Genomic DNA, 23,125 nt, shown 5'->3' with positions numbered 1-23,125 from the left:
CTCACTCTTTTTGCTCCGCTACCTTCCCATTTCTTCTTGTTCTCTCTTTCTCTGTTGATCCATTCCAAGCTTTACACTACCATCACCATCTCTTTTTTTGGCCCTACACAAATATGCATTATTACCCCTCCCCTCCATCTCTCCTCAATGGTTTTTCTGTTTTCTTCTCCTTCACCTCTCCTTTCCACTTCTCTCCATCTCTCCTTCTCAGCCATAAAACAATAAGTCTTGAATGTCTGTGAGGAGACTGTGCTAATGGGGCCCATTAGGCTGTAATGAAATATACATTACACCATTACAGAGGACGGGGGCCTGGCTAAAGCACTGCACCGCTCAAATAATAAAACATGCACAATTCAATTTCCTTCTTGGCCCGTTTTGAGTGTCTTTCAGTGTGTGTGAGTGTGGAGATGGTGGGGTGACGGGATAAGGTATACAACATGTGTGTGTTTGTGTGTGTGTGCATCTCCGAGATGTGGTTTTCAAGGATGTCTGAGTGCTGAAAGCCTTGATGATTTAATATGGGTTGACCAAATGAACCACACCTTCTACAGCACCACCACCCACACATCTGACAGTGATCTGACCACTCAAAACCCAGCCTCCCTAAGCAACTTTTAAACCCCCCCCCAAGCCCCACCCCCAACCACCCTCCATCAACACCAATTTCTCGCAATCGTCGGACAGCTGTGGACAAATGAATCAATTGACCTCCGACACGAGTGCTTGACATCACACGTGAAGCATCTGTCACTTTGCTGGGGGCTGGGTGGTTGATCATCGCGTTACCCTGCATGGACTGTATGACAGTACAGTACATGTACAGTCCATGCCTGAACAAAAGTCCAACGTAACACAAATAAATAAAAAGAGTCCTGTATGCAGATGTGAGTACATTATATCCATAAAGTCATTTATATCAATCTGTTGCATGACAACATATTGTAGATCAGATACATCAGCCTTTTTGACTTTTCTTTTTTTATATTTTGTATATTAGTCGTTCAGTTACAGTGTAGTAGAAAACCTCAGCCTTCTTCCTGAATCATTTTTTTCCATTATGCCTCAGTTGACATGGCATTGTTGGTTCATTTTGTACGTAGCAAAATTGGCCAACCAGAAATCACCCCATTTCAACCCTCATCTAACTTTATTTGACAGGCAGAAAACCAGATTTGGTTTACTTTCCACTTCCATTTTTTGGTCATTTTTTCTGTTATTGTTAATCCACCATATGCTAATCTGTGTGTTAATTATGTTGTTGTTTCCACAAGTCATATTGGTTGGTTTCATATAATACTGTTGTACAGTTTTGAGAGACAGACAGACAGACAGAAAGAAAGGACAAATACACAGACAGGGTGAGTGGAGAAACACAGTGTCCTTATGGCTCAAAATCTCACAGAGCCATTTCCTCTGAAAGGTCACGCACCCTCATATTTACACGCTTCTGCAAATCCTCCCCACGTCATGACTCCTTTAAAATTGCCGGATGTTTCAAACGAGTCCCATTGTCCGACAGGCAGCGATAGAGAAGTCAGGCAATTTAAAGTCCTGTTAATCGGGTATCATCAATTTAGCCCCAGTCAGTTTAAAGCATTTGAAAAGAATTGAGAAGCTTTTGTTCCTCCAAAGTTAAATTACTCTTCAGGAAGGACAGAGGGAAAGGGTACGGATGCACAAAGGACAGAAAATTGGTAGGGAGGAAAAGAGACGATTGGGGCTCGGTAGAAGGACCTTTTGATTGCCTTGAAGAGTTTGATAATAGCTTTACATCCTGTACAGCGGCACCTTGCAGACGCTGACACCATATTCAGAGGTGTCACTGTCGCCTCAAATGCACATATACAGTAACCATCCTTACACAGACCTCTCACACCTCTCTATCTCTCTCTCCCTCACATACACACACACACACAACTCTCTCCCGTCCACCTCCTTTGTTCAGCCCAGTATATCCAAGTATACAGGTGAGGCCTTGGCCAAATTAAGGAGCAGACAGTGGATTTCTTTGATGTTGAGTCTCATGTGTGGCTCTCTCTGCCAGCAGCCCAGCATCAGGTCATACACTTCTTTAGGACAGGTCCTGGGGCGTTGCAGCACTCTGCCCTGGGTTATACACTCTATCACCTATAAAGAAAGAAAGAAACACATGGAAACAAATAAAGTAGTTAGGTTTAATGTGAATGGGTGTTAAGGTAAGGTTAAGGCATTTCCTTCGTTGAAATCCAAAACCTTTTTGCTCAGGGAATATGATATTTGTTTGGTGAAGTTGTTTGACCTTGCAGCACTGGCATACAGAGAAAATGTCAGTAAATATGAGTTTATTATTTATTGCTTTGGTGAAGTTACACTTTACTAGACAAGTCAGTTGGACAAATGGTGCAATTTCTCAATAACTTTCCCAAAAAGTTCCCACTTATAGAGTTACCTCAGTTCAATTATTTTACTGTTCCTGCACACATAATACCTTCTTTTTTGTATTGATTAGAAAAACGGAGCTTAAAATATGCTTCAGGATAAAGAATTGTGGATAAAGAAGATGAAATTTAACTGCTATATGCAGAGGAAAGCAATACAGGGAGCATGCAGTACATCATCTCTAAGCAGTGGTGGGAGAGCAACATAAATACACCATTATGTTCCTGTAATATAATGAAGCTTTTAATTATTTCAGTGAACATTAAATGCATTATTCTGTGTGTGGAATGAATTCACCTCTATCCTCCCAATTATAACACAACCATTAAAAATGTAACACCAGATTATCATTAAAAATAATAATTAAAAATCTAATCTGTATGGGTCTTATCTATTTTCAAAAACCAAGCCGTTGCCAAGCTCTTGTAAGTCTGTGATGGGGAAACAGAGTATGTATATCGTGGATATCTAATACTAAAACAAAAGTCTATATCCTGTGTCAAAGATATCACAGCACCTCATTCAGGTCAGAGGGTGAGTGAACTGTGAATCCGCAGAAATGTAATAGGGTGAAAGGTTCATTTCAAATGTAAACCGCATTAGTCCAATCATAAGGGGACTTTTGAATTGGTAGCAAAGCTGTAACCAGAGTTGGGGTCAGAAGGAAGGTTCATGTGGTTAAGGCTAAGGGTAAGGTGAAGGGTTGAAAGGCCCTGATACAGCTGTGTTTTCCGGAAACTGTGTCATGACCCAGATTGTAATAGAGGGGAGTTCTGTAAAGACTTATTTATTATTAAAAGCTATAGACCGTTGTGCAAGTCTGGGTATTTTGCTGTAATGTGAGTGTTATATAGGATCAGTGAATCATTTAGTCAACTGACAGAATGTGAAACAATTTTATATTTTTCCTCATTAAGTTTATCACATGCATATAATCTCTTGCATTGTTCCAGCTCTTATGATGTACAATGAAAATACCAGACTACAGATACACTTGATTTTTGGTCTACTGACTAACTTTGGAAGCTTTAGTTGAAGACTTCAATTTAATGTTTTTTATTCATTAAATAAATGGAAATCCTTATTTAGTGCCATCGCTCTATATGACTGAATAACCTTGTCTCCTTAAAAAATGCATGTACACAACTTGTACACAAAAACATACACAATCATGTTTTGAAAGTAACCCATTTACCCAAGTATTTACACATATAAAGACAAGCATATCAACACAGTTGTTATGAAGAAGTTAAGGTGATAGTAATCAGGTTTTTAGGCAAAGTGACTAAACTGTGTTTTAGTTTGGACATTAAAGGCACCTGGAGAGGTCTAGGTAAAGGTCATGATTTTTCTTATTAGCATCTCTTCATAAAAAGAAATCACTGTGTCACCATTATAGGTTCATAACAATCAGATTTCCTTATAATACTCTAAATTTACATTTTAAAATGTATACTTTCACAGACTTAACACTCACTGGATGTCAATAAAAACACAATGGGTACAGGCACATCATTTGATGTCGACCTTTTCTCTGACTATGGTCTTGTGCTGGACCTATGTCTCGCTGACTTTGTTACACACCAACAACAATGGCATGTCACAAAAGTGAATGTAAAAAACACAAAAAACAAACATAAATGTAATCCGATGATGCAGTGTGGGAATGTAAGCATTGACAGCAGTGTCGTTGCAGTGTCGTTGCAGCAGTGCCATGCCTACCACAAAATTCAGTGTGATCCAAAACAAAGAGGCATGTTTTATGAGACTCTTTGAAAAACATGGATTCAAACACATTTCCACTTGAAACAAAAGAAACATCTGCTCCTGCACCAGCCTGACAGCGATGCCAGAAAGTGGTCTCTACACTTCAGCTGCACAGAGGAAAACGCGGCAAAACCTGCTCCCAGCTCTCTGTCTTACTTTACAATTAATTCATGTTCACATAATAAACAACTTGCTGAATTTCCGAGCCTCAGTCTAGCTGACTCAGGCCAAATGATTCATGAAAAGATACCCATGAGAAACCTGCACACACAGATGATCAAATATTTAGTTTAGCTGCAAATAAAAATGTCACTATACCTTGAGGCTACAACGTCGTGTATGCCGTTATTAGGCTGAAGTTGCTTCCTAACATTCACATAAAGTTGTTGCTCTCTACTTTTGGCTACATTACTTTGTCATTGTGATGGATCAGATATCTCCACGAGGTTCACAACTGTCGAGATATTGCAACTTCATCTCGACGAGTGGGTTCATAGGTGACAAAGTGGTAGCACAAGTGACTTTGTTCTGTACCTCATTATTGGAGAGCTGATACCAAGGCTGTTTTCCGTAGGTGAAGATCTCCCAGAGAACAACCCCGAGACTCCAAACATCACTTTCTGTGGTGAACTTTCTGTACATGATGCTTTCAGGCGGCATCCAACGGATTGGTAGCATGGTGTGACCTCCGACCTTTTGAACACACACATGCATAGCACAGGGAGAAAGAGAGAGAGAGTAAAGTCAGTCAGCAGTCAGGAGTTGAGTAAACAGAGGAAATACTAAAGATTTAGGGCGCTGTTAAACATTTAACAAAACATGTATGCTCTATATTCTATTAAATCATGGGCATGCAGCTTTTCATACTTTTCATATTTCATTCATTTTAAAACAACACTGTAAAAGTTTTCTCGAATGTCCAAATTCCGATTTTAAAGAACGTAAAAAATAGGCGGTACGAAAAGGCGCAACTCCGAAGTGCGTTGTACGTCACTATAACTGCGCACTCTATCATCGATGACTGGAGGCTAATGTCACATGTGCTCCAAAACAACCAAGAGCAATGAATGAGAACCACACGGGTGCTAATGTTGCTGAGCTGTTCAACATATTGCGCGTAAAAGCATCTGATGCAACAAATCTGATGTGCATCCTGTCATATCATTATTTAATTACTTATTATTCCTTCTTATTCATGTTTGAATAAGCTAGGGTATGCTCGGCTTTCTCTTGTTTATCCCACAACACTTTATCCTATCAGAAGCCAAAACCCCACAAATGGACAGTGCTTCTCTGCTCATGAGGTTTGTCTCTTTGTCAGTGTATAAATGCCTCCCGTCTCACCAAATGCATTTATGCAGTAATATAGGGAGAAGGGTGCGGGATATTGATACTGTGGGCAGCAATGGCTAAAAAAAAGTTATTCAAAAGTTACTCAAAACATGACATCACTGGCAGCAGTATCCAGCGGAATGTGCCGTGTATTTGACTGTGCCACATCTCACTCCTGAAATATGCCATTGAGCTCTGAACACCTAATTAGCATGCCACTGATTGCAGTCTGTGATTAGCCCCCTGATTATCAATCACAATTCAGTGTTGTAAAATGTGTGCGCGTGTGAGTCAGCAGTGGCACTGAAAATATGCAACTGCAGAATGCAGTTCATGAAATCAATTTACCTGTCATACGTAGACAGCGAATGAAGCAAACGCAGTTGCTCCGTCCAATGAGAAATACTCATTAAATCAACTAGACATATTTAACATTTTAAGAAATGTAGAGATTTCTCCCTCAATTTAAAACTTAGTTTTATACTTTTCAGCATGCATGTTTGTCTGCAGGGCATGAATTTTAATGAATAATAAAAAAAAAAAACAAGGTTTAAGGGGGTAAATATTTAAAGTAGATTTTCAAACCTAACATGTTTAAAATACAGCTGGGTGAAATGAAATCTATCCCCTTGTGTTGATGCTATTTCCCTCTATATTGAACCTCCCCTCTTCCTTTTATTTCCGCTCCTCACATGAATCTAACCAACCGATCCACACTCCACTATTCCACACAGACAGCACGATCTATTTTCTGAGGTTTATGTCTGTTATTAATGGCTTGGTACCCACACTTGGCCTATTTCTATGTTAGTCAGTTGGTTATTTAATGGAGTAATAAAAAGTGCACGGTCAGATAGCCATCAGGTTCACTGTTATGTTGGGAGAAACATATTTGCCGTCGTCTCTGCAGCTCGCGCTCATTTCATTCATAACCAGGACCTCGGTTTTCTCGCTCTGTAATGCCTTGTCTCTCTCCTTGTTTATCTGTTTCATTTATATTTCCCTCGTTTTCTTTTGAATGCAAATGTGCTCACATTTTTTTTTTTAAATGTACAGACAGATAGACAGACACTTTCTGGCAACATTTATTCACTGATGTGTCTTAATTTGCACATACGCATTAGTCGTTGTTTTATTCATCATGGCTGATCATTTCTCCTGATGGTTCAAAATATTAATCTTAACTTTGCCTCATTATGTGTTGCATTGATGCAGTGCATGTCAGGTGGGGGAAAGAAAAAGCCAGTGCTTCCGAGAAGGTTGATTTATAAGAAACTAGAAGAGGGAATGAAGGAGGAGGAATGGGAATCTTTGCATTGCACATTTCTGTTGGAGAGAAGGGGCATCAAAATGTAAGAAAGTCACATTTACAGCAGAGCAGTCCCACGGATGGTGCATCTCTCTTTGCACCATGCGTCTTTCCTGTCAGAAGCTTCGTCATCAGCCTTCGTCTCCTTTGCTTTCCTTGTCTACCTCTCGCTCTCTCACTCACACACACACACACACACATTCTTTTTCACGACGCACATACTGTCTCACCCTCTCCTTGTTACAAATAAGTACAATTACAGCGAAACCACTCCCTGTACATTTCAGGAAAGCCTTAAAAAGCCAGGAGAAATAAAGCAGATGCAGGCAGTGGGCTCCCTGTAGTGACCCCCTGGAAATTGTAGTTTCCATAGCAACTAGACTGGTTAAAAGACAACATTATGGGATGTGATGTAGGAGGGACTTGTGTGACTAATCCTATCTACTCTACTGTTATCGCGACATGGGAAGTCTACCTTAATTGCCCTCTGTGTTGCCATGGAAACAAAACTCTTTTCATACATTAGTGTGTGTGTGTGTGTCTCACATTTGAGCCTCACCAGCCTAAACAAGGCGTTTTACCTTACAATAACCTTGACCTCACCGCAATTCCTTAGCGTCATAAACTTAACCAGTACCTCAGAAATAAGGTTCTTCCTCATTAGGACCAGGTTTTGGTCTCTATGAGGACTACTGGTCCGGTTCATGCCATAATAAGTACCAAGGATACAAACACACTCTCACACATACAGGGGCCAAATTAAATTGTTTAGCTCAATTTCAGATTTTTTCTGTGTCAGAAATATAAAACAATTCAAATGCAGGCATCTAATTTACTTTCATCCCACACCTTTGGGCAGGAAATCCGTTTATGGAGAAAATAAATATGTGTGCTATAAATGTGCCATCCTCCTCCTCAACTTCAACTGGATGTTGGGCCCCACCCACATAGCCACATAATCCAAGGCGTTGAATCATATCATCCTTGTTTGTCTGCTGAAGGTGTGGACGATTAAAAACGTTCCTTCAGGTCCACCACAGTGGAAACAGAAGGCAACTGCACAATTACAGCTCAAGATCCACATTTCAAAACATGTGTGTCACAACAAAGATGAGCGCAGGAAGGACAGACTATTGCTTAGTTCATACTTTCCAGGTCCACATATCTGCACAGACGAGCTAGAGTGCGTGTGTGATTATCTGTCCATGTACAACTACTACTACTAATAACTCTACTTCCATAGACCACACAAGAAAATGGACAACAACAGAAACATACCACCCGATCAGAAATATGAAAAATAAACATCATATAGTATCTGTAAGATGACATCACAGAATTATAAGTATTGAACATCATGTGTAAGCATCCCATTTGGCCAATCACAACACCAAACACCTCTGCCATTGATCTATTTCTGTCTGTACTGGGAGTGGAAGCTGGTGAACTGGATTGTAACTGTATACTGCAAGTAAGGAATACCATGTGTGAACAGAAGAAATATTATGAGCCCATTAACACGTGGTGTTAACATCTGTCCTGCGTGATCCCTTTTACGTCCAGATTGCACTAAGTACAGGTGTGAACTGTCCCTATCCTCCAAATGCATCCTCAGATCTGCTCATAAAAGCCTCATTCGAAGGTGGTTTGAAGACGCAAGTGTCCACAGTTCTGAGCATGCATGAAGACAATCCGCCTCCTTAGCTGATGTCCACTAACCTACAGGTTTTTTTGTTTTTGTTTTTTTTCACTGATCAGTGCCCACACACTGATTCATTTGTAGCCATCATCACAGAATTAACACTGATTGTCATATTTTCGGATTTCACGTTACAGCAGTGTAAGACGGGCTTTGCCAGTCCCTTTCTGTCTCTGTCTGTCAAACATGTTGACAACAGGAAACATCTGTACACTTAGCTTCTTTAAAAACATTATTTCGTTCTTGTGAAGAGACATGACATCAGTGTGTATTTGAGTTAAGGGCACACAAAACCATATCTGATCTCATGTGGTCACAGGAAAACCATCTAGGACACATTTAATGTCAGGTGTAAACAGTCATGCTTAGAGCTAAATCTACATGTGATTCACTGAGAATAGATATTAATACTAGGTCTGAGCGGGGCCTTCTTCTTCTTCTTCCTCCACACAGGGAATTGAATGACGTCACCACAGCCCCCTCAGTCCCTACGCCCCTGCTTCTATTTTCTTCCACAAATGCATACACACATATAGGCACTGGGGAAGGTGGTGGAGGTGTGGGGGAGCTCTGATTCCTGTATGACTCATCTTTGCTCCTGTCTGACGCAAGAGCATGACTGAGTCCCTACACAGTATACTCCCCACAGTCTCACACACACACTGTATTTTGCCTCCCACCACTCTGTACTCCTCCCCTGCTTGGCTGTTTCACTGCTGTCAGTCTGTGCTTGTGTGTTCCTGTGTTTATTTTCTTACTAATTATCTTGTGCGATGTCTTCTCCACTGGCTGCCTCCTCTCCAACCTCGGCAGGTGGATTCCTCCCCTTTATCATTCTATTACTGATTTTGTGTATTCATCAGCGTCTTCCATTCTCTCTCCTTGGCCTTCCTCTCCTCCGTCCACCCTCTCTTTCTTTTTTCTCCCCTTCATATTTGCCATCTTTGACTCCCACACTCCCATCTCTCTTTTTCCACCTCTCTCTCTTTCTCACACACTGCTTTTAGACTACTAAATAGAAGTTCACTGATTACTTTTTCCTGAGAAACATTAGATACATCTACAAGCCTCACCACCACTGCCTTCACCCGTTTCTATGACTACAGCCTCGGCGCTTAGCCTTTGTTGAGGAGAGGTGAAAGGGAGGAGGAGGAGGAGGAGGGAGACTGCTGTGTGTCGTCACACAGATAGATAGTATAAAAAAAGCCTTTTAACCATATAATATTTGTTTTTAAAAATGAATCACATCAATCACACAAAGAGACCATGTGCCTAACTATACTCTATAGCATGACATCACTTTCCAACTCCATAGTGATGTCCTGATGATTCCTTTTTAATGCTAGGATCTGATTTTATAAGCGTTAAGTCCAACCTTGTCTAAATGGGGTCTACCACACTTTCATAATATGGCATTTTGTTCATAGAACATAAAATAAGTGTGTTTTTTTTCCATTGTGCAGCTGTGCAGCACTCTGCAAACACACACACACACACGCTGGCCAATCTGTCATAGTCAGGCTGACCAGTGGCAGCAGTGGGAGGAACCGTTGGTGGCCTATTAAAAACACCCATAAATTCTTAACTATCCTCGATCAGCAAACATTCAGCCCTCAGCAGGCAGTCAGACCAACACGGCCCCAAAATGCCTGGAGATAGGCTAATCTCCAGCATAATATTCCCACCCTGTTTGCTGAAAGTACATCCACGCTTTGCTGATTTAATGTGGACACACGCACAGACTAAAAATACATTAATTTTTGTAGGATTATAGAATTTTGGATTGAGTAAATGATTTACTATCTAAAATCATGTAGAGGCTTTTTACATAGAACACCAAATCTATTGATTGTAATACACAATCTCGCATATCTCGTATTAATGCTGAGTGGTTTTGAATAAATGTCTAATTGCGATTATTTTGACGGGAATTGCGGTTGCGATATGATTCGCATATGATCAGAGGGGATGGTCATTTTTACATCATTATTCTCATTTTCATTCAAAAAACATATTTAAAATGATTACTGTATGATTTGTGAGCAGATCCGTGAGAAAAGAAAGGTATTCCCTTCACTGTAGAATAAGGTGTGTATAGGTCAAGAAGATAGTTCATCTAAAATCATATTTTGACACACATTTTGGCTTTAACAAATATTGCACCTCCTGCGATTTGAAAATGACAGTAGCCCATGCAATTGTGATTTTTAGATAAAATTTCAAATTAATTGTTAAGCCCTACCTCGAATGGGGATTCATGTTTTCAAGACGCCAAATCAAAGCAACTTACTATACAACATAATGTGTGCTTTGTATTATATTTCAACCACCATCTCTTTTCCAAGAGACTGATAAAATTCCAACTAATTTCCTGATTGTTGATCGTTGAGAGAGCAAAATGCATATCTGATGCAGCTTATAGTCTATTTCTGTGTTTTGTCTTTATTTTTGTGAACTTAATTTCATTAACAAAGCAAAGGTCAGTTAACATCCACCATAATGGCTTAACTCACATGTATTATTTGGAGACCCAAGAAATATCCTTTGACTCATCTGTGGGCCCAGACAGTCTCTGGGAATGTCACTCCTATAGATTCTTGTTCTCTATCTGAAATTTGCTCAAAATTAAGATTTTTTTCCATTTAGTGAGTGGCTGCTCCTTGGTTTTCTCTTTTGGGCCTCCTTGCCTGAGTGTTCTGTCAGTGTCATTCATGTCAGTTTGTCACAGTGGATGGGAAAAAGGGGCTGGACAAATGGGCAGTCACTATCAATCAGTCTGAACGATTTATTAGAATTTGCCCTTTTGGAAAGGTGACAGATTACTGTGCAAAAGAAAAAACACACTCAGCTGTCTCTTGTACCCCTGAGTTATCTTGACACTCACAGTAGAGCTGCTAAATGTTCCTGCACACACACACACACACTTATCTCCAGGGGTACTTTAGAAAGAGCTGTTAAGAAAGGAAATGTGGCTACATTTCTAAAAATGACAGAGGTGTGTGTGTGTGTGTGAGTGTGTGTGTGTGTGTTATATTACACTTCCTGCCGTGTGAATAGAGTTAATGTGGATTAAGTTCCCTATTGTCAGTAAAAATACAGCATCTTCTTATAGTTTATAAATTGTAATAGCAATATGAATGTAAATATTGTTTTTAATATATTGTGAATCTTTACACATCATTGTGTTGAATTTTCTTCTTATAATTTTAACGAGGAGCTTTCATCAAGGAGAGCGTATTAAAATGTGTCTGGTCTTGTCATGCAGCTGTCTCATTAGCCTGGTCTCTGGTGAACAACAGACTGCTCAACAACAGCGAATTATACTGTCAAATAAATAAGAAAGAGAAGAAAAACCCTGAATGAAATATTGGCTTTCAGTGGCAGAAAATACTGCAATGATAAACGGCTCTAATATTACACTTGCTGTGACCTAAAATCACCCAAGAAAGCATCCAGCGCGTTCTTCCTCTTGTGAGTTCACTCTGTTGCATCTAGTATAGACGCTGAAGAGTGTCTTTGTGTTCAACCAGACACTTTCACAGATGTCCTGGACATGCGCACGACCGACATGTTCACATTTCTAATGAATGTATCTGCTCTGTAATACCAGTACACACTTTTAATAGATTATACTAGTAATAATGACTATGTTAGGTAGTCAAAAACTAAGTGACAGTCACTGCAACCTATCACCGCAGTAATTACAGTGCTACTGGATGGAAGAACACACAAACTGGTCATTGTATTTATGTAGAGTATTAATACGGTGTATGTTTAAAATTGTACTTGTTTTGCAGTCATAGACCTGCAGTACCACAGCAGGTTTCTTTGTGTATCTCTGTCAGTCATGCCCATGCAGGGGAGGAGCAGAGAACACACACACATGCAATAGGGAAGGGGGGGGAGTCTGAAAGAAGGGCCAAAAAATATATCGACACATACACCTACCCTGTAGTAGTCAGTACTGTAGACGTCTCTGGACATGCCGAAGTCCCCAATCTTTACCAGCAGGTTCTCACCCACCAGGCAGTTCCTGTCAGAGAAACGGAAGAAAAAAGTATAATAATATAAGTGTAATTAATATAAAACCGGCTTCAATAATAAAATAAAACCCTTTTTGTCCCTATATTTATGGATGTTCATGGATCCTTGACTTTAGAATCGAACTTTAGAGAATCGATGATTATGTTGATAGACAGCAACAGCACTTTTGTGAGGACCCACCTAAAATTAACAATATGCTTTGTACAGGAGACTGCAACAACACTATGGTTTGAAAACCCCATAGTCCAATACTACTTGCTTTGGTTCAGTGTTGCAGGTTCCTTATTGTCAAGGCCTCCAAAGTCTCTTGACACCTCATCCCTGAATAAATGTTGTGTTCTAAACTATCCATAGTGTAGTAACAGAGTACATGACAAACCTGGTGGCCAGATCGCGATGCACAAAATGCTGTGATGCCAGGTAGACCATGCCGGACGCTATCTGCTGGGCAATGTGGAGCATCTGAGACTGGGTCAGCTCCACAGGTCTGGTGGTCTGGCCCTCTGCCATCAGAACTGCATCTGGACCGTGAGCCCTGGGAGACAAGTTAGTGAGCTGAGTCAGTCCTTTTAAGAAGAAACAATTCCAACATTCTTATTTATTACTCATTAACCACTGGCTGCACAATGACAATAAAGGCTATTCTATTCTATTTTTTCAAAAAAATCGATATTGGAGAGAAAACATCTATTGATCCTAACGTTTTCATGGTGGAAATGTTTCAAGATAACTGCTACTCCATATGGATGACCACTTCATGTCATGAAGAGCCATAGAGCCTACCTGAGGAACTTGTTGAGGTCTCCATGTTTCATGTACTCAAAGACCATGATGAGTGGGTCGCTCTCCACGCAGACGCCATAGAATGTGACAATGTGTTCGTGTTGAAGGTTGGTCAGTAGTTCAGCCTCACGGTGGAAATCCTTCCTGGCATTTTCGCTGGCCTCTTTTAGCGTCTGGGCACACACAAAAAGTGACACTTTGAGAAAATGTCAAATGGAGAAACTCACACATTGTGCCACACGCAGTGTCGCCAATTTAGTTCCAGCAACTCGACAGACACATTGTGAGATCACTGGCACGGAGTGAGGACTGATTCCATGACAGAGCAGACTGATTGATGTACTTAATATTAATATGAACCATTACAAAAGACAACACTGTTGTACTGGTGGATCTCTCCATAACTTATGTTCAGAGAGATAGAGAGAGTAGCAGGAAATGAGAGTGATACGGGAAAAAAAATGATAGAGAATTCCTTTTGTCCTTTACATGAATAATTGATTGGCTTCCTACAGAGTACGACATGGATATATGTTCGCTTAATACTTTGTAGATCGAAGCTCCAGTTACAAATAAAGACCTAAATGACAAGGAGGAGTCACCAAGAAAACTCAGCAAGAAGGAAGTGACCCGTGACCCTCCAGACAGACCACTGAGATGCCAGAAAAACACTTACATACATTTCCAGCCAATCATTTAAGGCGAAACAGAGCCTCGACCATGTACATTTCAAGCTGTAATCGGATACTGCCTGATAATGACTGTGGATTATTACAGTATAGATGCTGTATAGACGATGTTCCGATCCCAGTTTGAAACGTGATATCAGATATGTATGGGAAATATGGGATGACTTTCCATAGAGGAGGTTACACATGCTTGGAGTTATAATGTCTTTCGTAAGGCCTTTCTGTTCGAAATGCGTGTGTGATAATGACTGTCCGAAGTATTTACAGTGCACCACACTTACAGAGGGTTTACAAATCGTTATTAATAGCTTAATATATAGCTGCTAAATCCTTATCTGATGATAATCAATTGCATTAACCAGTCTAGTGTTCCTTCCTTTGCATTTATTCTTACAACTGCCAGAAAACCAGACACAACCTGGCAACCCAGGTTTTATTTTATATTTATCTGTTAGGTATTTGTAAATGCATTACCTGATGTATTAAAATTGCCACTGAAATTCTTAGGGGACAACAGGCAGACCACGTGACTGATGGTGGTCGGTTGAAGCTGAAACATAGTACTTGTCCTGTCTGTAAATAACACACTGTGCCTCGGGTAAAAGAAAACCTGCGACACGAAATTTGATCAAAGAGAATGTTTTCCCCTCTCTGCAAAGACTTGCACTGCAAAACCGAGCTCAATCAGGTAACTGCACAAAGATCTCTGCATTCAGCAAATCACATCGATGTTAAATTCATGAACAATACAATGGAGACTTCCCAGTGAGTCACAAACCTCTGTGAACGTAGAGACTGTGTAGTCTCTGAGGTCCGTGTTGCATTATTTCCCAAGCAGAAGGCCATATTTTTGCACTGTTAGTTATCCAGTCCGCACACATTAACGTCCAGCCCGTGAGTGTGGTGATTTACGCTTTATGAGTGAGAAAGGCAACATCATTGAAAGCGGAAGGTGTTCATGATTGATGGCATGTAAGTGTGAAAGTGTGTATGGACGGGTATGCAAATGCATATATCTGCATTCATCTGCTGCTTATGTAAAAGTGTGCAGTGATCGATGGCTGCTCAGTGTGTAATATACAGTAATAGCAAAACTTGCTTCTGTATTATGGATGACCTGGTGATTGATGGCCGACTCTAAAACCAGAGCCATTAAGCTCTATTAGTGAGCGTAGGTTATTGTAATGTGTTGTGGAGAGAAGAACATGTTTCTATACCATAAATGACAAAGTCAACATATAGTACATAACATATAGAACATATGTCCAGTATATACACGAGACACTGTACACACTGGGAGGATCTCAAAAGTCACATATTATAAACTTAGCACAAAAATAAGGACATTTGTGTTTGGTTGGTTACTTCTTTGTTGTAACAAGTCTTAAACTGTTGCAAAGCATTTGCAGGATGAGCAGCAGAGTTGTGGGTTGCGTCCATGAAAAACTTCCCAAATCTTCTCTGCCAATGCCAAACAGCTTATTCTGCTACGGACTCTTGTTTGTTGTCATTTATTTGGATTGGATGATTGAAGTCTGAAGGAACAAGGCATATTGGCATTTTAACAATTTATTTGTTGAACAAACAGGCGCCTCAGTAGCATGTGGAAGAACCATGCACAGCCACACCAGCCTGGCACCACCTCCTCCTCATGCTGGTCGCCAGCTTGGTCAATCAGCCAGTCAGTGGCTGTGTTGTCACACCCAAGCTGATCCCACATGTATTCAATGGGGTTAAGTTCAGGACTACAGGCAGGTCATTCCATCATCTTGACTCCCAAATTCCGGAGGTAGTCTCTGATAAACCCAAGTCTTGTCATCTTGGAGGACAGTGTTTGGTCCAGACTGTGGTTGCACAATCTCATCTTGATATCTCTCTGCATTGAGCTTGCCTCCAATGATGAAGAGAATTGTTTTTCCAGTATGGGAGATGCCACACAAGAGACAATGGCAGAATAAGCTAACCTTTTAAGTGAGGGAAATAAACAGGCTTTCCAACGGTATAACGGTATGCCAAGAAACATTGTTACAACAAAGAAATAATCGATCAAACACAAGCAGTCTACTGGGCACATATGTGTGCACCTTGCACCTCCCCATCTCCACAAAGTCTACACCCTCTCATCTGATCCATTGTTCTTCATCACTTAACCACCAGGTGACCACTGTCATCACCAGAGTAGGACTTAAGGGGATTTGGCTAAGAAGCAGAAACACCTCAGCTTTGATCTCTCCTCTCCAGGCACCAATGACTTTTTAAAGACCTTAAGCTTTATTCTGCTCAATCTAGAATAAATGCATTTCATTCACTAGCTGATTAATGTAGTATTGTGTTGCCCGTAACCTCAATAATGGGCTTTTACCCATTGAAAACATATACAACAAGAATAATAGTTAATTTTTTTTTTAAACAGCCCCCTTTAAGTCAGTTTGGGTGAATCAACCCTTTAAAGGTGAATCGTCGTCATTAATTATAAAAGCTGTTTTTTCTTTCATTCATGGGATGAAAAGACAACAGATGAGAAATGGTGAGTCATGCAAATGACAAGAAGAAAAGAGCAGGAGGAGCATATGGTGCACTCAGTGAGCAGGTAGTGCATTAGCCAATTGAAAAAAAAAAAAGATGAATTGAGACTTAAATCAGTTACACGACACTAACGATTATGTGATTCATTGACACCATGAATCGGTGCATATGGTACAGTTTAGTGTAAGTTATGTGCTGATTAAATGATGCCTGTTTGACGTACAGTCACCAACATTCAGCCCAGGATTTTCAGGTGCATATTTTATAGACCGAAGCTCAGCTGGCATAGAATTTTACTGAGGCGGTGAGACGTTTAGAGCTAAAATGGAGAGGAAACGGGAAGTGTAGGACGGGGAAACGAAAGTGGAGTATTTTTGGAGGAGGAATGTGTCAAGATAAATACAGATGGGAAATGCCAGGTGACGGAGAGACTTAGGTCTTTTTCACACTAAAATGAGAGAAAGTACCCCAGATTTGTAAAACCGTAAACCCACCAAAAAAGCTATTAACACAATTCCCATTACCAATGATTGGTCTGTCTGGTGGTATTTTTTTTTCCATCCCGGTGTTAGTCATGCATGAATTGTCTCCATATATAGAAATAAACTCTGAATGAAAGGTCTATGGGGAAATGAGCCAACTTGATTGATAATGTCAGTTAACATTTTCCTGCGGAATTAATGGACTAAATCGCTAGTGTCTGCTTCTGCTTCTTCAACAGAACATGATGTATGTTTTGTAAATTGTGTTCCCATTTAGAGGAAACTTGACAATGACGCACGACACATATGAGTGGACACAAGTGTGATGAAAGCTAAGAACTAGGGCTGCTCGATTATGGGTAAATAATAATCCCGATTATTTGGGTCAAAATTGACATCATGGTTATCTAAAACAAGTGTAAATTTACTGTATCATAAACATGAACATTAATAGACCTTAAAATCATTCCACTGAATGATGAGGACAGGGACAGGAAATCAAGCACTATTACAAGCACAACAAATGTGTCAGAATAAAAGCCCCCGTTTAGTAATAATCCTTTTGTTTTCAATCATTACATTACATTACATGTCATTTGGCAGACACTTTTATCCAAAGCGACTTATAATAAGTGCATTTAAACATTTGGGTACAAACAAGAGCTAGAAGTAAGTAAGTGCTTCAAGTAAGCCAAACTATAATGTGGTAGTCATACGTGCGATTATTTTGGTTTGTTAATCGTTTGGGGGCCATCATTGTAATTGAAACACAAGTTATTAGTGGTTATTACAGTAATTTCACTTGCGCTGTTGCACCAAAGGGGAGAGTGGTGTAAAAACGTCTGTACATAAATTTCCATTTTTTGGCCTGTTTTTGGACATTGAGACAAAAACTCAAAAATTCTCAGTGTTTTTTCTAAATAAAACCATTTGTTTTTCTTCATTTAAAATCATTAATACACCACGACATACGACATATTGAGAGTTATTCTGGGAAAATAGGCACTTACTCACAGGACATTGTCTGGTTAAAATAAGTCTTTTTAACCTCAAGTTTGAGGCTTAGGTGTGAAAGTGTTAATTGCACAGTTCTAGCTAGATCTGTGCAAGAAGTGCCTGGTTGTAGGTGATGTGAATTTCCAGTTTGTACTCAAAAACTGTCATGGTGTCTGCCATATTGTAATTCTCAAGTCTTCATTCTATTTTGTAACCAGAGGACTACTTCCATTTTTATATACTGTCCATTATTGTGTCATCAGGAATGTGCTGAAAACAAAACAAATTGAAAAACATTCATGGATAATGGCTATGCTGGTGGTCGGAAGATGAATGTGTCATACAGTTATGTTGGAAACTACACAGGAATTTGCATTGCTTGCATTCCCATAGTTGATTGACATGGGAGTAGATGTAGATTCTACACATTTTATAAGATCTGTTTTATCCAGGTTGAAATGTGGGATTAGAGGCACAGAAGAAAGAGGAAGTGTGGGGCAGAGGGGGGTGGTTGGGGGGCGTGGGGTTCTATCACAGGTCATGTATTGTTAATGAGAAGTTCTTCACCAATCAGATCCTTTTTCACCACACACCAACAGTGAGAGTGTGCTTGATGGAGAGATGGAGAGATGGATAGATAGATGTGATGGGATGATTGACCCCGGAAGTCAGTGGTTTCACTGTAATTTCACCTTTCACTTGCAGGAAAAAAAAACACTTGAAAGAAGTGACTTTGTAACAACAGTAGAGGAAATGGAGGTCATGAGTCCAGAAACTGTACAGACACCACATAAAGGATTCACTTCAAGAGGACCATGTATACATTTCAGGGAACATTAGATTATCAGGTGTATTTTCAATAGTTTTAATGTATTTCGGGCATCAGATCGAATGGCAAAATACTGTCAATAAGGAAATAACTTCACCGTCGATGTGTTTTATTTTGGTGCCACCAAACATTTTGCAGGAGCAGGAATTTTCAAAACGTCTTATCGTGAAACTGGAGTCCTCGTGTATTGGAGTACATTCTTTGTAATCCAGATGAGATGGCTTTCTATTTCTTATCACAAAGACAACCTGTCCTTCATGTGTGGCCTTCAGTTTATAAGACCATAAAAAAAAGGGAAAAGATTGTGTCCTTTCATCTAACTGATGAGTGGTAAAGATGTGTTTTCACCCACAATCCAACTTACCCACACTGTAACCTTATGCATTAAGAAGGGACAAACACTGGATTGCTGTAGTTATATAACCTCTTAATATCTTTATCGTATAATCAGCGACACACCAGACACTTACTCATCATTTTGATTTTAAATGTGTTTCTCATGTAGACAAATATACCAAATTGAACAATTAAACTTCCAGTTTACCTTGACAGCCACCAGTATCTTCTCCTGGTCAGGGGAGAGGTTGTAACATTCGGCCAGAAAGACTTTTCCAAAGGCTCCCTCTCCAAGCTCTCTCTTCAACACAATGTTGTGTCTCTTAATATGCTGGACGACTGTTGAACAAAGAGAGAAATAAAATACACGTTGGCCATTTTGTGTCAGAAACTCTGCATACTTTCAATTTCACAATTTACACCTTTGTTAGTGTGGAAAGTCCACAGGTCACAGTTCTGACAGTTGCAAGTAGAACTTAAATATTACACTTTACTATATATGTTGTTTTATTTGACCAATCCAATTTCAAGGGTAAAAACCAAGGCCAGAGGATTTAAAGGAGTAAATATGTGGACATTTGTAGGAAAAGATTAATAGATTACACCCAGATTTGGGGAGGATTTGTGGGTGACCACATGCTACAGTACCAGGTATCAAAACAGATGTTTTGGAAAATATGGTATGGTAAGTGTATTGAACATGGATGATGATCTAACAGATGTACAAACTCTAGTGCCATTGTCATTGAACTGCTGCAACAAACTTGTCTCTCTTCAATTTGAAAAAGCACATTTTAATGAATCCCTGAAGTGCAAATGTAATTTCTTTAATATAAAATATTTGACATTGTCTTATTCCCAATGTTTTTACACAAAGAGATAAATGTTTTCTTTCACTTTTTTAAGTTGCCATTGTTTTTCCCTTTCTGTATTTCTGTTCATGTAAATTTTCTTGTATTATTATATATTTTATTGTTTTGCGGTAGAAAAACAATAAAATATATAATAATTTTATTAGATCATAAGAAGGGAGATCATTATTTAATAGATGCATGAGGATATTTTTCCTGTTGCACTTGTTATTTTTTTCATGTCTAAATACGCTAACCTTTTTAATTTCCTTTGATCCTGTATTTGAAAATATGTTTCTTTGTCTCACTCTCTTCTGCTCACCCGCAGTTGGATCAGAGTTGGGAAACCTGCTCTCTGTTGCTTAGTAACTCGTGACTCTTTGCCATTTTATAAAATTTGGCATCTGACCATGATGATACAAGGTTTTATTCTGGAATGAGTAAAAAATGAGTAACAACATTGTGCCCGTACTATAGCCATATATAGATAAAGGACAGATGAGCAGCTCTGTGCTTGCAAGGACATACATTCATCCTATGGCTCATGGCATGTACTCGGAGAGGTCGGAACACATTCACACACACTGGACAGAGAAAGTCAGAGAAAGAAAGGGAGAGGGAGACTGACAGAGAGTGGGGGGGACAAGAAGATCTGAGATTTATCTGTGATGTGATTAAGAGGTGCATTTGAAGAAAAGCTGTCCACTCAGAATATCACATTAAAGCCCAGCTAGACTCTCAGAGGCTGCATCGATCTACGCTGTAAGCAACTGAAGTCCACCATAACCCAATATTGTACAGACAGACGGACAAACACATAGAGAGAGAGGGAGGGAGGCAGGGAGAGAAAACCACTGCTTGTCTCCATCAGATATCCAAAAGCATCTCATTTTCAGTGTTAGATTTTTTTGGAGAACACACCCACCAGACAATCTGTGTGTTTGTATCATGTGAGCTTTGAAGATGCAGCAGTTCTTGTCTCCTGCTGGTGAAAGTCTGTGAGTGTCCACATACACTTGACAATCATGTTGTGTGAACTTGGCTTAAGTTGTAAAGAAGTGTTGAGCGTTCAAAGACTTGTTATCGGTCAAACACAGATGTCGATGTTTCCTAAAGTGCTCGAGGGCCTAAACCCAATCGATTTAGTTGCAGAGAAAAGGTGTTTCTTAGAAAAACTTCACTGATGATTTTGTTGATTATATTGTTCATCATGCTGATAAAACATAAACCTACAATATACTTATATACAATATATATATATAAGCTTTGCTTCTCCCGCTTTCCCTTTCGGTTATGCATATTGTGTGAACTGCACTGTTGTGTGATGAGTGATCTAAATGTCATGACCGAAATAAATAAATAAATAAATAAACACTACTAAAACTACTACAAGTTGAAAACAGTATCTACAGGCATAAATGTGAGCTTCTTCCGTTGTCGTCTTCACTCCATCCATGACTATCTTGAATAACATCTGCAGCTGAAGACTGAGGAGAGGACTGTTTCATTTGTTTACTGACTAATGGCCACTTCCTGCCCAGCTGCTACTTCACTGGTTTGGAACGGTCACATGTGATTATTATATCCGCCCACATAATTGTTATATGTGGATTGACATCGCATTTACATGATGCCTTCCTGACGGTGGTGGTTTGGCCAATCAAATCTCCATCTTTCCTCAAAATGCATTGGTTCTCAACTTTATAACTGTCCTTCTGTTTGGTCATCCAACTGTGATCCAGTAAATGTGGCTAAAGATCCGTATTTACATTTTCTATCTTCGGCTCATGACGAAGAGTCTTCAAGAAAACAAAAACAGAAAAAACAACAGCACTCCCATTTTCACAATACCCTGTGCGAAAGCAGCCCATTAAATCCACATCCCCTCAAGACCCAACATTTAACCAGCTAATTACCTCACCACACTGTTTCTTAGTGTGGTTCGGTTGTAAGCGTTCACCCATGAAAATGCCTCGCACTACTTCTCCTTAATTAACACCCCCAAACAGCAAATAAACTGACATGTGCAGACTAATGCCTCCCCAATTGCTTTCTATGTTTTTTCCCTTCAGCGGAAAAATTTTGGTGTTGGTTTACAGTACGTCATACCGTCATTTTTAAAAGTACAGTGTGTAAAATTTGTGTTAATTTTTGTTGAAGCTCAGCTTCCTCTAAAATGTGGTCATACATGTACTGTGTTGTATTCACATTTCAATACTAAACATGTGCTAGGACGCGATTACAACACGCCACTAGCTAGTTCAGAATCAGCTGTTTGCGGGTGACGTATCGTCTTACGAGATTTTCGTATTCCTGTAGCAGCCTCCGCATTAAAACCACTTGAAGCTCAACTTCAACTGTTCTCTATGGGGTGACACAGAATAGCTTTTTTTCACTGCAGTGGGCTCGAATGTGAGACAAAGTCCTCACTTCCAGGGAAGCTCAGCTTCTCTGGGAGTCAATGGAGCAGTGGGTGGGCGTGGATGGTGGGCTTCTGCATGATGCTTGGAGGAACGGTCTGAAAGGTGGAACCAGTTTTTGATTGTTTTTTGATTTGCGAGGGAAGTCTGTAGACAAATAGCTGGTCGTTGTGTGATTTGCTCTGCGGTTTAGACCATTTTCATTTGTACATTTACACTGTAAAAAAAACACTATCATATTCAGTTTTACATAATTAGCGTGTTTCATTGTTCTAATTTATGTAAGAATTTATATATAAATACCTGTGCCGGAAATGAGCTTCTGCCACTGCATTCCTCCTCCCATTCCACAGTCATTGTTAAACTATATCTCTGTGTGCAGTGCAACATATTATTATCTTATCCTCAATCAGTGTCCCTAATTAACATCTACAGAAATATGATTCCCCATTTACCAAACTTTGTACTGTTATTTGATGATGTTGTTCTAAATTAGCGCCCGTTTTTCCAAGCTTGTCATACTTTCTCATTTAGCAACCTTCCATCAGGCCTCATTATCTGCTCACTTTCCATATTTAGCATCCCCCTGTTTCATGATATATCTCTCCCCATCGCCGTTCCCCTCAGCTGCTAAACCTATC

General features: G+C 39.8%; 1 protein-coding gene across 1 annotated transcript; it reads right to left on the bottom strand.

The window, feature by feature from the left end:
• Nucleotides 1–892: 892 nt before the first annotated feature.
• On the bottom strand, nucleotides 893–22,830 carry LOC122769442 (BDNF/NT-3 growth factors receptor-like). The gene is made up of 7 exons (XM_044025967.1): nucleotides 22,788–22,830; nucleotides 19,422–19,552; nucleotides 13,356–13,528; nucleotides 12,952–13,107; nucleotides 12,477–12,561; nucleotides 4,723–4,881; nucleotides 893–2,130 (listed from the first exon to the last, which is right to left on the bottom strand). Exons 1-7 carry the CDS (start codon nucleotides 22,828–22,830, stop codon nucleotides 1,945–1,947), a joined length of 933 nt encoding a protein of 310 aa, XP_043881902.1. The 3' UTR covers nucleotides 893–1,944.
• Between the last annotated feature and the right edge of the window lie 295 nt (nucleotides 22,831–23,125).

The sequence above is a fragment of the Solea senegalensis genome, linkage group LG5 (assembly GCF_019176455.1).
Source record: "Solea senegalensis isolate Sse05_10M linkage group LG5, IFAPA_SoseM_1, whole genome shotgun sequence".
NCBI lineage: Eukaryota > Metazoa > Chordata > Actinopteri > Pleuronectiformes > Soleidae > Solea > Solea senegalensis.
This window is presented reverse-complemented; position numbering and strand designations above follow the sequence as displayed.